Source organism: Sphaeramia orbicularis, chromosome 13 (genome assembly GCF_902148855.1).
Source record: "Sphaeramia orbicularis chromosome 13, fSphaOr1.1, whole genome shotgun sequence".
NCBI classification, from domain to species: domain Eukaryota; kingdom Metazoa; phylum Chordata; class Actinopteri; order Kurtiformes; family Apogonidae; genus Sphaeramia; species Sphaeramia orbicularis.
This window is the reverse complement of record NC_043969.1, coordinates 2399159-2417140: the sequence shown is the minus strand read 5'-3', so window position 1 is coordinate 2417140 and position 17982 is coordinate 2399159. Positions and strand designations below refer to the sequence as shown.

At 36.9% G+C, this 17982-nt stretch overlaps 1 protein-coding gene across 10 annotated transcripts in view; it reads right to left on the bottom strand.

Moving 5' to 3' along the window:
• usp32 (ubiquitin specific peptidase 32) overlaps positions 1-17982 on the bottom strand; it is a 93631-nt gene that overhangs the window by 19579 nt on the left and 56070 nt on the right. For 5 of the 10 annotated variants that reach the window (XM_030152186.1, XM_030152187.1, XM_030152193.1 and 2 more), the window contains exons 6-14: positions 9698-9829; positions 9429-9536; positions 9046-9161; positions 7060-7122; positions 6013-6096; positions 5865-5926; positions 5162-5264; positions 3038-3257; positions 2169-2350 (exon numbers count right to left, since the gene is read on the bottom strand). In XM_030152186.1, coding sequence (XP_030008046.1) covers positions 2169-2350; positions 3038-3257; positions 5162-5264; positions 5865-5926; positions 6013-6096; positions 7060-7122; positions 9046-9161; positions 9429-9536; positions 9698-9829 — 1070 coding nt within the window. The remainder of the gene's footprint in view (positions 1-2168; positions 2351-3037; positions 3258-5161; positions 5265-5864; positions 5927-6012; positions 6097-7059; positions 7123-9045; positions 9162-9428; positions 9537-9697; positions 9830-17982) is intronic. The other 5 variants (XM_030152191.1, XM_030152192.1, XM_030152196.1 and 2 more) reach the window with 2 other exon arrangements.

Below are 17982 nucleotides of genomic sequence, written 5' to 3'. Positions count from 1 at the left end.
TCCCTCTGGGATGAATAAAGTATGTATGTATGTATCCATCCATCTATCTATCAAAGCATTAAAAATGGCTCATTTGTTTCTAATGTTTAAGCTAAGATAAGCTACATATATTCACTGCCTGGATGATATTCTTTCACATGGCAAGGGGGACTTTAAAACAGTATACATACAAATACATACAACAAACAGATAATTTAAAGATATGAGATAGAGATAATTAAGAACAGATACACATAAGTTAATTCTCATGTCAGTGCTCCTGACCATGGTGTTGATGAAGATCTGGAGTTGGTCACCAAGCACCTTTCATGGTAGCTCACTGCTCCTTGTGTGCGCTATATGCGATTTGCTAATGGTGATACTGAGTACTGTCTGTGTAACAGGATTGGTAAAATGCAGAGAGTGAATGTCCCTACAGGGAAAATAAAGTGTTCACCTTTAACCTAATGTTTTTATTAAAAGGGAAGACAGAGCCCATCCTGCCACCACGGGACTGAAATACCTGCCTCTATTCCAGTAGAATACAACCTGTCATCCAGACAACTGAAGACAGAACTTCAGTGACCATGCACCTGTTTGTGTGCATTGTTGTGTTTTACAGTTTTTCTTGTCATTTATTTATATTACCATTTGATAATTTAGTATCATGTAACACTTTGAGACCATACTATGACACATTCTATATCAAATAAGCCTTATTTACTTACATGATTACACTGGTCTACAAGGGAAATGCTTCCAGAATAGAAGTAATGAAATTTTACCACATGAGAGTCACTGATAAAGAAAAATCCAGTCAAAAATGCTGGTTGGCTGAACTTTCCAAGATACAGCCTTGGGTCAAAATGTGAAATTCAAGAATTAATGAGAGAATGGGTTTGACTCAAAAGGAATATTTGTCTCAGAGCTACAAGATCTACTTTAAAACACTGTCTGCACATTAAAAATACATTCACTTTACAGGTTCTATTTAGTGGAAGATTTATAAAACTATTATATAAATGCACATAAACCAATATATATGTGTAATAACACTTTATCATATACGTTGAAACCATCAGCAAACCGGCACTTTTGTCATTTATTTTCCAATTAATCTTTTTAAAATACGTAACATTTAGCACATTTAATCTCTGAAGCAAATCATTTCTAAAAAATTGTAGACCAGCGTTATTTCTCTAAAACTTTAAAACTCATTGACCTTGTGGAATTCAAAACTATTCAAATAATGTATAAAGCACAGAATAACTTACTGCCAAGAAATGGTTTGTGAAAGAGAGGGAGGCTATGATTTAAAGGGAAAGTTAAATTTAAAGATTCATAAAGTACGCATTACGTTAAAAAGTTTCTGTATCACCATCTGTGGAGTAAAATTGTGGAACAAATTGTGTGTGGAGATAAAACAAATATCAAACATAATTCAGTTTAAAAAAAGATTTAAAAAAATTGATTCTTGAGGGGTACAGCACTTAATAATGACAATGAGGCCTGTTTGTTTATGGGTGATGTTGTACTGATAAATCTGCTGTAATTATTGAAGAAAATGGTTGAATTGTTGAGTCTGTTCGTATGACTGTCCTGCCATGAACATACTGTTGTGTATAATTCAGTTACTGCATTATGTATTTGTTGTGGTTCGATGCTAAAATTAGGAAAATAGTATTGTTTGATTGTTGTATTAAGTTAGTGATAAAGGTGTAAAAGCACTGAGGGGTTGGATTAAATAAGTTCATACTTCTTCCTACTCTTTTTCGACCATGCAAAATTCAGATTTGTATGTGCTTGGAGATAGATTCTGTCCATTTAAATGTTTTATTTTGTTTTGTTTTATTTTGTTTCTTTGCATGTTCGAAATAAATAAATACATCAATCAATCAAATCAAATCCAAATCATCTGCTGCTCTGTATTCAGTAACAAATTCAGCCTAAATATTCTTTTACACAGGCAAACACAATAAAAAAATTTTAAAAATGAAAAATAAATAAACAAAATAAAAAATAATAAAAATAAACACAACAAAAAACCTGTGTGAGCCTCAGAGGGCAGAGGATCTAACAGTGACTAAAATGACACTTGATGTGATATAATTATGAACCATGACACTCATGTGGAGTCTGTGTTTGACAGTCTGTTTTTTCAGTAATAGTAAACACATGCACATCCTTGCCTTCATGGGGTCGGTGTTGACCAGCGGCTGGTTGTCGATGGCTCCAGGTCTTTGTGCGGCCAGCTGCGAGGGGAGGTGACCGTTGGCTCCAGAAAAACACTGATTGTTGTTGTCTGACACGTTGTGCTGACGGGCAAAACAGCTCTCTGCTGCTGAGGGAGCTACCTGTGGACTCAGGGCTGCTGGGAGAGCAAACAGACAAAACACACAAAATGTCAGCTAGAAAGTGTCAGTTCTGACATCTGAGAAGGAAGTTTTACCTCCAAAAAACATGACACTGTTTTTCTTGTGAACTGTGCAGATTATATCATATAATGAGATTCTTTTTGCTGCTGTACAATTAAATTTAAATAATCACAACTAAAACCAGAATGCCAGCCTGCACAAGTTATACAATTGTAAAAGGGAAAAAAAACAATAGAAATCACAATCACTAAATTAGAGAAACTGCCCTGTCTCATAATATATGGCTAAAAATAGCAAATCTGACATGGGTCATATGAAGCAAACATTTCCTGAACATTCTCACAAGTTTCAAATTATAAGCAATCAAAGAAAGAACTGATTTTTACTCTACACCTTCAAATCCTGGATGCTGAATACGTTATACGGTACGGGGTCACACAAAATTAAGCAAGTTCATCTGACATTATCACAAATATGAAACGAGGATAAACTATAAATTTATTTAGTTTGAGGGGGAATGTGTTCTTAATGTATTTTGTATGTGTATCAGTTAAAAAAATACACTAAATGAAATAAAGAAACACATAAAGTAGCGTTAGATGCATGATGTGACAGAACAGAAGATCAGAAGTTCATTAGGCCTTGATAACCCATCTAATTAGACATAATGGATGAAGACTGACCAGACTCTGTGGCCTCGGAGGCACTGGACACAGCATCAGGTGACCTCTCCTCAGTGGGGCTGACAGGACTGTGGGCTCCTCCCAGTCCTCCCAGTCTGTCTGGAGGTGCTGGCTCTACTGTGGCTGTTGCCATCGGGGTTCGCAGGGAACTCAAGATGGATGGCTGCTCCACCACGATGCCCTTATGCTCCTGCACAGGGAGACAACAGGAGGCACTGTCCTGTGAGCGTGTGAAGTGACAGCTAAGGTTAATGTGGTGTCACTCATACTGTCCTTAAAGCTGCCCCTCAGAAACTAATGTGCATGCTGAAGAACAGCCTGAGGACAGCACTGGCACTTTGGTAGGTCCAGGTCCAGTACTTTGCAGAACTGTGTGTTGAGAAGACTCCTTCCTTCCATGTTTCTGAAGGTTTGCATCCATCTATCTATGCATCTATCTCCATCTATCTGTCTATCTTGTGTTAATTTCTGATTTTAATCCATTGTTTTCTGGCTCAATGCTTGATTCAATAATACTCATACACATTCACAATTAATATAATACAAGGAGTAAACAGTTTGCATTTTCAGTTTTTGCTGAGCAAAAAACATCTCCAGGGGAATAATCTAAAAGTTGTGATATTTTTTAGAAATCAAAACCTTGATTAATCATATTATTTGGATATTTTTTCCAGTCATAATTTAATGTTCAGTTCCAGATTTATTCATTGCTTTACCCCTCAGAGTCTGGTTTCGACCAGCTCCATATGTAAAGTGTCATGATATAACTTTTGTTATAATGTGGGGCTATATAAATAAAAAATAAAATAAATTTGATTGATATATGATATTTAGAAGAATCTTTCTGTAAAAATGTCATGTGGTGGTACGGTTATGCTGATTTTAGGCCTGAAAACATCAAAAATGTCAACTATACCTGTCAACTATGTCACCCTGTAGAGGTAACTCAAAAAGTCCCACAATTATATATTGACCCAACCAACAGTAATGCAACAGTCACAGCTTTTACAAGAGAAAACGTTTAACACAGGAGAAAAAAAACTGAAAAACTGAAAAAGCAGCATTTAACGCAACACACATTGAAAGCAAATAACTGATACACAAAACTGTTAAATTGTTAGACCATATATTACAGTAGACGGATAGAAAACAAAACAAAATAATACAAAGTAATCCGGTATTTACGTGGTGTCTGGAAGGCAGCACAGCTTTAATTTACATTGAATACTGTTAAAGGGGAGCAGAGGAGAGGCAAAGAAGAACTTGAGGGAACATAACGACTTTCTGTGAAAGATGGACACAATACCTCTATAGAGTAATCAGGATAATGTAGCTGTTACCATGGATGTAGACAACTAAGACAATTGTTAGCTTAGTAATGAATTGTTAACATCAAACAAGAACCATCTTCCAGCAGAAGCCTATTGTAGGCACAAGCAAATCTTCCATCTTACACTTTAACAACTAAAGCCAATTACCCTACTACTGGATTTGATCATCACAAACAATTAGAAGAAATACGATAGAGATTGTCCAGCTTTTCTATCACATGATAACAAACAAGTATTACGGGTCCAACATGAGTACTCTTTCACATACTGGGAGGTGTTATGAGTGAAGTTGTGTCACATCCAAGTACAATGTCCAGGCTGGGAATGGCCTGGACTACCTCAGCCCTCAGAAAATCATTCTGCATTATGAGGCAGACTTAGAAGACAAGACATAATTATGCATATCCTACACACCACCTAAAACTGATGACAAAGCTATCTTCACTGTTTTGTATTTTAAAATCTTGTATATATGTAAAAAGATAGGCAATAATGCCAGAAATATGCAAATTAGCATGTGACAACATATGGCAACATCTGACAGGTCACTTCATGTTTTAGTAGGAGATCAGATTCATCATTCCCACACTTAGTTGCAATTAAACTTTGAAGACAGCAGCTGATGGATTACAGGAAACTTCTGGGTAAATTGGTTGAAATGACATTACAGATGAACGCTGCTTCTCCCTCCAGGCTTAAAAGAAACTAGCACCGTTACTAAACCACCATCAACACACATAATACCCACAGTGTCATTTTAGCATCAATAATATCACTGTTTTGTGTCACTTACGTATTTGACATAGTCCTTCCACTGCTGCCACCACAGCATGGAGATGAGGAACCAGTTTTGGCCTTGCTGCAGCCCATGTCTGCTCTCCCTCTCTAGCCAACCCCTACAGATGAACGCAAAGCAAAAATGGTGATCAGTCTTTAGATTCAGCATTCCATTCTTCACAAACTAATGTAAAGCCCTGTTTAGACCAAACATTCACTTGCATTGCACCACTGGTGTGGTTCTAAGAACCTATAAGTTTACAAAGCATCTTGACAAGATGGCTTAATGTTTCCATTAGTAGACGTTTTAGCGGATTAACTAGTGCTGATACGGACGTTTTACAAACTATCAGTGTCAGAACTTGGCATCAACAGCAATCACTGGCTCATACCCAACTTCTCAACTCAAAGTACTAAGGAGTAGTTGAAAGTGGCCCAAAAATGCACCTTTAATCACCAACTTTTGTTTTTTAAAGACTTTGATGTCTAAAGATTTACTGATTAATTTCATTGACTTGGATGATCAGTGGAGGGATAAACACAGCTAAATGACACAGCTGAAGTGTCTTCCATCCTAAAACCAGTCACTGGTGAGCGGACGAGTTGAGATGCAGGCGAGGCCATCAGACAGACAGTCTACTCTCTGGTCTCATTGTGAATCTTCGATGTGAACTGAGCTTAAGTAATGCTGCAGTCTTTAATAAAGGGCATGCAGATACCTGATGATTTGTCCCTCCTCCTCAGGAGTAGCAGGCCTGAGCCCCAGGACTATGTGACAAACCTGCATCCAGACAAAGGTGTAACAGTTCAGAAAACAAACAAGTCATCACATTTATTAGTCCATACAGACTCTGTGGTTGTACCAACCTGGAAAAGCAGGTTTAAGAACTCATTGGCCAAAGCACTTTTCACACTCCAGATCTGGTAGTCCTCTAGGGTCAGGTGACCCAACTGGTGAGAGGTCAGAAAAAAAGTGTCAGTGTATAAGCAGCCAAAATATTTCATAATATACAATCTTCTATGATACCCTGACAAGAAGGATATTTAGCTTTAGCTATGGTAGTGCCTCATAGAAAGCTCAAGCTGCTCACATACTTGTTTTGTCTTTGCCTTAAAAGGTTAAGATCCCCTGAACATTTAATATGCATATTATCACTAGTATTTTGAGATGACACTGGAACCTAATCTTTTACTTTTCAACATCAGACCGGTTTAACAGTGATAAACAGAAACATATTTCAGTTAATGTTAACACTACATACAATCTAAACTTTAAAATGGGAGTAACACTTTTGGACTTTTCAGGAAGTAAATGATCCTACAAGCTCTGAGAAAATTTTTTTTAAAAAAGTGGTATTGCCCGACAGAACCCATACATTTCAAATGACCTGTCTCACTTTCAGTAAGTGATTCAAATTTAAAATGATGAACTTACTGTTCTGTATTTAAATTACAGGCACAAAGCATCGAACATAAAAGAACCAACGGTAAGAGAGAGGAGGCATGATGTTAAATATACAGGAGCTATCCCTAACTCTCTCCAAACTTGGATTGCACTAAATACTGACTTTTGCCTGTAGAAGCCGTTTAGTTCTGATTTATTGTGTATTTTTTATACTAGGCACATATTTCCCTATTTTCTTGTTCTGTATAGTAAAACTAGTATGGGACTCTTGATGAGAAACTTAGAAGATTTAAGAGGAGAGAATTATACCAGCACCGGGAATGATCTTTAAAACAAATCCCACTAATGTTATTCTAATAATTTGGTATAATGTGAATTCACAAATTCAAATTCTGTTTCAAATTTTTGGAAATGTGTGATAATGTTTACAGAGTAAACACAGTACACTAATTTGGTATAAGCAATGTTAATCTTTTTAGATTCACTTTGTGCTCAAGCTGAAGCCTCACCTTGGTTGTGTCATGCATCTTCAATATGCCCTCTACGATGTCTGACACACTACTCTGCAGCTCCTGAAAGGACATCAAATAGAACTGCATGATGCAACAGTAACAAACACATATCATTCTGTTGTTATCAAGAGGATCACGGGACAAAACCAAAGCTAGTACTTGATGTAGCATCGACAGAAAAAACATAAATAAGAGATGGTCATCAGTATAGATGATCATCAGTATCTGCCCTTTCTGCTTTTAAGTCAACACTGCAAAACAACATGGTATTCTAGTTTCAGTGCTTGAAGGAACCCTGACCAAAAAAAAGAGCCAAAAGGGCCAATTTTTTGCCACTTTTTCCAAATCCTTTTTAGCTTGTCAGTACCAGGGGCTTCATTACTGAGCTTGAAGACACAGTTTGGGTTGTCTGAGGACAGTTTGCCATCAGTTAATTTTTTTCTGTCTATAATGCTCAGTAGGGACTACAGATGAACATGAGCTCTTTGCCATTTCTGGTCCAATATATGTATTACAGTGTCCTTGTTAAAAAAACGTAAAGTAAATAAAAGAAAGTCTCCTCATTTTTACACAGCTGACCAGAACCAGTGTCTCCATGGTCTTCCCAGTTTAGTCTCTTTTCCTGCACTCAAAGTCAATTAAATTTGGGTCTCTTTAACTTGTAACTACCCACTTTCCCAGCAGAAATTTATCCTGAAGTAAAACTTGTATAATTATATTTATATTACATTCAATACAAATTAGTTTGGTTTTTTGGTTGTTGTTTTTTTTAATAATGGTCATTTTCTTACATTTAGATGTTTCTGAAATGTGCCAACAATTACATTCATGTAAGAGCAGCACCTACACTACAGTACGAAAGAGTTTTTTATTATTTTGTTGTACTGCATTTTGTTGTCCATTCAAAACTCCCTTAAAATTATCAGTTTCCATGAACACATTTATGGACAGACACTGCGTTCTGAATGGAGTAGAAAAGGGAAAGGGGCTGTTCTATCGCTCACAGCACTAGAGGAAAAGAGTGTGGAATACTTCTACAGAATACTTTGGCCCTAATCTTTGCAATAAATGGAATGAGATAATGTCAGACAATTTAATCATATCTGAAACATGGAAACAGGATAGCCCATTCAGTGTAGAATAGGCCATCTCTGAAGACAAATGGGTGAGGATTATGCATTTTACAGGTGACACAGTTGTTGAATAGTTCTCTTCATCTTGACCTACCAGTTAATTTTCAAGGTCATAATGTCACTCTTTGTTTAGTTGCACTTGGCAGACTTTCGGTCTTGAGGCCTGCTAAGAGTCTACTAATGAGATGCAGGATATAATTAGGTCCTGTAGGGTCAATAAGGTGTTTTGAAGCCAAGCAACCTCACAGAGCCTTACACTGAATAAGAAAACTCCTCTACCTCCTAGGGGCGTAAGAAAATATTGGTTCTGCAATATATCATGATATTTCATTTCACAATACTGTATTGATATTAAAAAGTACTGTATCGATATTTTTAAGTATATATTCAAATGCAGATATAACAGAGGTTCATTTTTGTTTTTCTTTTTTGTTTATATTTTATTTATTATAATTTAACACTGTTTTATTAAATAATGGTTATTTGAAGCATCCTAAAAACACTTTTTACTGTCTGAGAGTGGCAGATTTTAGTTCCTTCGGAAACTAGGAGAATTAGAAAAATTTTGTGATATAACATTAGACCCTGTTCTGATCAAATAAAAATGTGTTTAGTATTTGTACATATTTCTGGTGTAATTCAATTCTTCCAGAAAATAATCTTAAAAAAAAAAAAGAAATAAACAAAAAAACGCTTTTTTAACAGTATCATGATATATCATGATATATCGTGATATATCGTACCGTGATCCTAGTATTGTGATATGTATCGTATTGCCAGATTTTTGCCAATACACACCCCTACTACCTCCACACTGATCGGGTTTCTGTATCTATGTGTGCGGACTTACGGGGAGTGTGTCTGTGCGATTGTCCTTCCACACCTCCAGCAAGGCCACCACCATTTCATGGAGCTCATCACGAGACAGAACCCCATCACGGTCCACATCGAAAACTTTGAAACAGACTAAGATAAAAATGCATGGTTAAGAAGTGAGAATCTCAACACCTGTTTCCATACCAACCAGCCTTCTTTCAAACAACATGCTGTTAACACATTACCTTTTCTTTTCGGGCAAATTTCATTTCAAGCATCAATGAAAATTCAGATTAAGCCAACAACTGTGCAGGCAGGATTATACAACGATTTAGACTCTCAATACAAGACTGCACCTCCCACGATATAAAGGCTGGGTATGATTAGGTAGAGATTTAAAACCACAGGATGCCTTACATTTCTGTCTTTCAGCAACGGGCCCCCTGCAGCATGCAGACAGTCCACATGAGATCTCCTTGAAGTCAATGTGATTGTCCCGATTCTCATCGAAAGCGTGAAACAATCCTTAAAAACATCAACAGCAAACATACAATTTACACTAAATGAAGAAAATTGTTCAAAGCCCAAATACCATCTAAGGCCCATGTTTGTAAAGTATAGGAACTGCGAGAATAACACACATGACTAGACCAGTGATGATAAATAATGGAGGAACACTGTCCTACCTTCACTCAGTGAGGCATGGATGGGAGGAGACACGAGCGGGACGAAGGTTTCCAAGTCAAAGCGTCCGGTTCTGGACTGGGCTTTGAGCAGCCAGTAACGCTTCTCCAAGTCTATAATGTCCGACTCCTCCACTGTATGAGATGAAACGGGAAACCGGTCAGAGAAATAAACACACGGCTGCAGACCTGTTTAGACACTGATTATTCATTTATCGGTCTGAGTTCATTTCTCACTGAAGATCTTTAAGTTTTGATGATACAATCTACAAAATACCAGGAAGCAGCAGTGTCCTAATGTTTTGGAAGACAAAAACAATAACAGCATAGTTTAAAAATCACTGAATATGAAAATGCTATCCATAGGGTTGAACATTGGTCATCATCTTCATCGATGGCAGGGGCAGATTTATCTGTTGTGATTCCTTTAAGGTTGTCCCATAAACCTCTATGATTGTATTTGTGGTCATTCACAAAATGTGATGAAGGTCTTAAAGACTTTAAAACAAATGTTTTAAATAATTACAAATGTGTCTTCCTTGACTTAGAACAAATTACAACAACAGCAAAACATCCACAGAAAATAACATGAGTATAGGATCAGCATCATGTATGGGCCGAAGTATTATTTTAAATGCAGTAGAGCTTTGCAGTATGAGTGCACCATTGTACGAGTAATTTGCTTTATGAGCTGCAGCTCCTGAGTATTTTTGTCTTGAAATATGAGTGAAAATCCGCAGTACGAGTGAGCTTCATACTAGCCGCCACTAGTCAGCTCTGAGCTCACACATGCTCCTCCAACAGGAGCAGCCTCTGCTCGTTCAGTTCACATGTTCATCTTGTTGAGGCAACGTCGCAAGAAAACACGATCATGAGATCTCACACAACAGTAAACACCAGAGATTGTTCTCCTTGGTATTTCATTGGAAGGAGATTCTTCTTTCAAACAATAATCCTCCTCCTCTTCCTACCTGTTTCAACTTTAGGTGAATAAGTTAATAAAACTATGAGGATAATTTTGTGTCTTTATTATGCAAGCAAAGGGAAAAAAGGCAGACAAGAAATACAGTATTGAAACAAAAAAATCAAGATCTGAAAACAAAAATTAAGGTTTCAAGTTTTTTAAGCTTCACAAAATTGATTGTGTTCTCATTTTCTTTCATTTCAAATCTAAAACTTCTGCTTGCAGGCCAAAATGTTTTGTCATTTTAAAGGTTCTGTTTGCAAGTTCAAAGGTTTTGCACGTCTAAATCTTTTGCAAATTAGAAAGTTTTGCTTGCAAGTTCAAGTGGTACTTACTTCAAGGTCAAAATTGTTTGTGGTTAGAAAAGTTTTGCATGTCAAAATCTTGCTAAGCAAAAACTTTTGCTAGCAAGTTCAACCTAACATGATAGATGGGATCTACACGAGCAGAAGGGGTGGATTTCTACTGGTAGCTTGCTTTGGACTGACAGTGTGGTTGGTGCCTGGTCCTCTGGTCCACTTGAACACGGTGGAATGTGTTCCAGCACACCGGGCACCAGAGCTCAGGCACTGGGCACCAGCTTACTGGGACTCCCTCCCACCTATGAGCCAGACGTGGAGCTCGACCCGGCCCGTCGCTGAGCCCCAGCTATGAGCTTACAGCCGGGCTCCGTGTCCGGTGCACCCCAGCTGTATGCTGGCTCTCTGGTGCCTGGGCTCTGGTGCCCGTGCACCGGAGCACATCCCCCGGCTCCCACCGTGTTCAAGTGGGCCAGAGGACCAGGCACCAACCACACTGTCAATCTGAAGCAAGCTACCAATAGAAATCCACCCCTTCTGCTCGTGTGCATCCCGCCCATCTTGTTCAGTTGAACTTGCAAGCAAAAGTTTTTGACATGCAAAACTTTTCTACTCACAAATGATTCTGACCTGGAAGTAAGTACCACTTGAACTTGAAAGCAAAACTTTTTGATTTGCAAAAGATTTATGGGGTGCAAAACCTCTGACCTTGCAAACAAAACCTTTAAAATGACAAAACATTTTGACCTGCAAGCAGAAGTTTCAGATTTACATCAAAGAAAATGAAAACACAATCGATTTTATTATGTTTAAAAATGTTGAAACCTTAATTTTTGTTTTCAAATCTTGATTTTTTTGTTTCAAAACTGTATTTTTTGTTTGCCTTTTTTCCCTTCGCTTGTATAATAAAGACACAAAATTATCTTCATATAAAACCAGCTTATTTCTTTTGCATTCTTTTGTTATGTTTTTATATTTGTTATGTTCTTTCTAACTGCACTTTTTCTGTTTTAAAAACCCATAAAAAAGGATGTTTGGGAAGTTTTTGAGTGTTTTTTGGGGGGCTGGAATGGATCAGTTATATTTCAATTAATTTCAATTGGTAAAGTTGATTTGTAAAATGAGTAAATCGCAAAACAAGCTCAGTCATGGAATGAATCAAACACATATGGCGAGGTTCTACTGCATTTGGTATTGGCCTATAATTTCCCAAAGCATCTGGAGCTGTAACTCAGCTTTTACCAGACAATTTGTAGATGGTGATCCCTGTTATGGATTTGGCAACAACCATCTTTGATATGATGATTCTTAGGTGGGGAAGTAATACTAGTCAAACTTTATTCCAGTGATGACGCAGATACGTGTTCTACGACAAAAGACTATGAGTTAGAGTCTTAAACTAAGAACTAGATATGACTTGTTTTCTTAAAATCTATTTTAATCTGTATTATTCTTTTTTTTATTTGTAAAGACAAGCTAGTCAGACAGCTGCTTACTGTTAATTTCTTACTGCTGTGTTTTTATTTTTTTTGCTGTTGAGTATGTGAATAGATGCAGAATGTGTGAATATAATGAAGTGTTATTTTCAAGGTGTTTGAAATGGCCTTACTGTTTTCAATTAGTTTCATGTGTCTACAACACTAAGAAAAACCCAAATACACGCTGAAAACTTTGCACTCTGTTCATTTGTATCTGTCTGTACCGCCAGGTAATAAATCAAACACAAATATTCAAAATCCAGCTTGTAGCCTGCACCAATACTGTAATATTTTCCGAAGACCAGAGACATGCAGAGATTTCTTTTCTTTTAAAAAGGCACAGCTAACCCTTGTGAACTACAGATAAAAATACATTATTAAAAACCCAGTGGGCATTGTTATTTGGCACAGGAGAAAACACACCGGCAGAACAATTAGAATTAACATTAATGATACCTTCTTTCCAGAGAACACCTACACATTACTGCCCTCATTTGTTCATTACTGTGTAATTTAATAATTTATTTGTTTTTTATTGTTTTTACTTCATTATGTAGCTGATACAAGAGTGGGAAAATGGCCCTTCTGCTATAAATGGCTTATTTTTTGAACCAAAAGTCTAAATCCCACAACCATGCTCCATTTACAAGTGCATTATTTGGCATTTTATGTAGGGACTACAGATGGAAATTAGCCTTGGCTATAATCTTGCATATTATCACATATTGTGTTTATTAATATGCAATATCCCTTTGAAAAAAATGAACTTCAACATCAACTGCATTATTATATAAAATAAGATTAATGGATACAGTACAGTATAGTAATAATGGATACATTTTAGTATACGTATAGTAGGGCTGCACGATTTTGGCAAAAAAAAAAAAAAATCCCGATTTTTTCCTCTAAAAACTCGATTTTCCATTTTGATTTCGATTTTTGGGTAAAACTACAAAAGACAACAGAAGTCAGCATGTCGTTTTCGTGAGCAGCCCACAATGCAAGGCACTGCTCTGACCTCAAATCTGTGATGGTATCACGTGATGAACCCACAGAAGTTTATTTTTTCTTAATTAAATCTTTATTGAATGAAGTAGAGTATGCAAACAATGTATACAGCAAGAAAATAACATAAGTTTGCCAGGGGGAATACTCTATAATACAATGTCCAAATAAGAGCAAATACTTATGTTTTTTATACCTGCCTTTTTGTTTCCAGATTTATCTAACAGCTTTAAATAAAGTTCAACATCTTTCAAAAATAAATAATATTTGGTTTTGTGTTACAGAACTTACATTTGTGAATGAAAAATTTAGCAAGTAAGAGGACTAAATTAATTATAAAAAAAAAAAAAAAAAAATATATATATATATATATATATATATATATATATATTATTTTATTATTTTTTTATTTTTCCCTGGGTATCTGGCCCACAGAAGTGATCCCAGTGTAAGTCAGTGACAGGCATCAGTCGTGCGTGCGTGGACCAGGTTCATATGAGTGATCCACATGCGGTTCTATTTAAACTGGGGGATCTGTGCGTGGAACAGACCGACCCAGGACACACTGGAGGGATTCTATGTGTGGAGCTGGTGGATGTGTGTGGGCAGGGGGCTGTGTGGGCTCCTCTGCTGAGGCTGATGGCCCCGAGACCCGGACCCGCATCAGAAGAAGACAGTACGGTACGGATCCGGGACAACGGAAGATGAGTGATCCACATGCAGTTCTATTTCAGTTGCGGGATCCATGCGTGAAGCCACGGCTTACATTGCTATAAGTACTGTGGGCTCATTAACACATTTAAAGTCCGATCATTGCACGGACTTCTGTGACAGACCGCTGTCACTGATAGGAGGAGGAGCCTACGGGAGCCTGTAAGCGCGCGGCCCGGAGGCACGAGAGGGATGAAATCGATTTTACGATTTCCCTTTTTTAAAAATCGTCCTAATTAAAAAATCCGATTTCGATTTAAAATTGATTAATCGTGCAGCCCTAACATATAGTAATCAAGAAAAACTTTGAAAGTACCTCCCAAAATGAATACTAAGTAATAAAGTACTGAAGTGCAGGGATGTTTGGACACATGTGGGGAAAGGAGGCCTGTGTTCATGTACAGTGGGTGACTGGTGGGATGGTGTGGGAGTATGGAGTACAACAGTCACATCCCTGGAAATCACACCCTGCATCACTGAAGAATGGACTTCCTGTGGTGTTCAGCCTGATAGCACTACTGCGTCTCTACCTCCTGAAAAGAACACAACACCGTTAAAGTGTTCTGTGCTCAAAGACTGTTAGAGTCTTATCATTAGATTTGTGGTAGATAGTTAATTTTGTGGTGTGATTTAATTAATTTAGCTTCAGATGCTTCTAATTGAACAAAAAAAGTAGAAAAAGTTTCTCATATGGCATCATAGCTATTGGCTTATTCAGCTATATATCAATCCCAGGAACTGTTCAGAACTGGCATTAATTATATTAATACTGTTTTTGTGATCTGATCACATGTGGACGGCTGTAAGTGCATCTGTCCACTCCTGGCCTTAGAATCTGTCGCCAGTTGGGTCTCACTTTTCTGCTCTATATGCAAATGAACAATCTTACAGTCTTAAACACAGCACAAGCTTTAATTTTTAGTTTAATCGACTGATGTAATGTAACACTCACTGTGCAGCCCAAACGTAACCAGCAGCTTTTAAAGTATAATGTTGTCATTGCTTAGACTCAGTGCATGAGTTGACGCTTTGAATCAAGCAATACACCTTACATACCACTACAACAATGTTGATCTTTGTGCTTGTTTTATTTGCCCTCTTGCATGGCACACGCTTTAGTGACGATTGATCCTTCAAGTTTGTAAAATATACACATACATTTCTATTTGTTCACTTTTTCTGGTGTGCTCATGCAGCAGCACTACACATATGAAGCACTCGTAATATACAGTACACCTATGGGCTATCTGATTTTTCATTAGTCTTTAACATTATATATTAAATCATATTAATATCCTTAACATGACTCAATTAGTGCCATTGCCTCCATCAGCTTTCAGTGTTGGAAAAGCTCATCTGAAAGCTTAGTGAAGACATTCAACTAGGTTTTAACTGACGAATTAATAAAATATTTCAGATTTTGTAAAATTCAGATGGCTGTTTTTAAAAATGATATTATTATTTAAAAAGGACATGTAATTTGAGGGCTTCTGGAAACAGCCGTACTGTATGATGCACACAGTAGATTGCATAATCTGATAACATGTGATCACTTGTTGTTGTGACCTACTAATAAACAAATTATACTTGTAAACAAGTAAAGAAGGTGATCAAACCCAAGGGGGGTTTATGCAATGGCCTCTATGTAGAAAAGCATTCGACTCTACTTGTAACCAAGTTCAGATCAGACCAATATAGCATATGAAGGCTCTGCCAGGGTCAATGATCCAGCCTCAACAAGCTAATCCTCTCTTAAGGTAATAGGATTCAGCAGTTGGCCAGTGAGCCTTTGGCATGGATCCCATACATATGACAGGTGTCAAAACACAGACAATCAAATGTCAGTCAGTTCCTGGCAAAAACACAGTGGCTTCCCAATCAGGCTATTAAAATAAGCTTCCTGAAAGCTCACTTTTAGCAGCTATTCGTCACACTTTCCCGTCAGTTGTGATGATGACTGGTTGCTTGTGTAGTCTGGAGTAAAAACACTGTCCAAGTGTCGTCTCTCACCTCCTGATTCCGCATTGTCCACATGCAGACATGTGAATCCTCTAGTATTTCTTATTTTTTGTCTATTGGTTTGGTTTTCCATTTCAGTCTATATTCAGTAAATTTATAAGTGCATTTTTTTCAGTTTTTTTTGTATTTTGAAAAACATAAGATGAAAGAGTGCAGGGTATCAAATATGGCTGAGAGCTACATTCAGAATGTATGCTAGCGTTTGTTTTCTATGTTAGTGCACAGCTTTATGTACAAAGTTAGATACAAAATAACATGTCTCTGTTGTGAAAACATTACTGGTGTGTCTGTATCAAGTGTATTAAAAATAACTATAAACTTAATTTATCTTCAGATGCCTCTATGGTATTATATGGTATTTTCTTACACTATGACAGTTTTCCTAAAATTACATTTAAGTCTAACACAATACAACACAATAAACTGAAAAATCACCCCTATATCGTGATCATGTATGGAAATACCAAATACCAAAAACACACAACCCAAGTTTCTATGATGTGGTGTACAGTAGGGTATCAAATGGTACATCACTACTGAAAGTAGCAAAGTTAGAATATAATTGAATTATAATGAATAGTCAACATTAATAGTCCTTGATGCCTAATAATGTTAGTTACTATCCTACCTTGAAGCAAATGAAAGAGTTTTTATTAACCTAATTAGATTAACTACATTGTAAATTACCACTCATCACTCTTTGTTAGTACTATGTTACATCTGTAGCTAGGTCAGGCACCCACCACTATTGGCCTGGAATAGAAATAAAAGATTTGTGGGTTGTTTGACTAGTTCTCTGATGCTGAGCAAAGAATGCTGCAATACAGCATTTGCAAAATAGGTTCAGGAAAGAAGTTGTTTTAGTATCGGCTAAAATTTCCTTAAGGGGTCAAATGAGTGGCCATTTTTGTCAAAAAAAAAAGTTGTCATAAATGCATAGAACTGTGCTGAAATAATGCTAATCCATTTGTGCACAGACTACTGATAGTGGAAGCTCTATTTTCAGAAATATTGGATTTTGAATAGTATGTGTATGTGAAAACTTTTGCTGGTGAACGGACGTGACAGTGGACGGACGTGACATTACCCATGATGCTCTGGTCAGTGCCAGTACTTTATTAGGAATAAACTTATAGACTTACTATTGATAATTCTGCTCTTCTTCATAAATGTTAGTATTGTGGATCTAAAACAATCCCAGCTGACACAAAAACACTAAATGTGTCAGTGGACGGATGTGACATGGTTGTTGTGGATCCCATCATACTGATGCTCTGCAGCCATGTCAGCATTTACACTAATGATCCCTGTGCAAAAACTAGGAGCACTATTATTTATTGGATAGTTTAGCATCAGACTAAAGAGGAAAGAACAATATAGAATTGTTATTTCTTTATAAAAATGCTTATTATTAGAAAACTGTTGATTTCAAAAGTGCTGTGTGCCATTCTTCATGTATGTATTGGTGGAACAGAAGCAGGATGGATCAGCACCATACTCCAGATTGAACCTGTACAAATAAAACATGTGACATGTAGGATAGAATCTGGGAAGAAAAACTGGGGAATCTAAAAGAATCGAATATTTGTTTTTTAGGTAAATTCAGTTCAAATATAACTTGGCCAATTGTGACATGAAAATATAGCATTAATTGTGATGAAACTGGACATTTTTGAGCTGAAAAAATAGTTCATATGAGCATCAACATGTTGAACAGAACTGAAATCCTGTACATTTGCAGAACTGTCATTTACCAACACAAAGTTCCTTTGGGGATTCACTGAGATTGATTTCTTATGCACAAAGACAGAA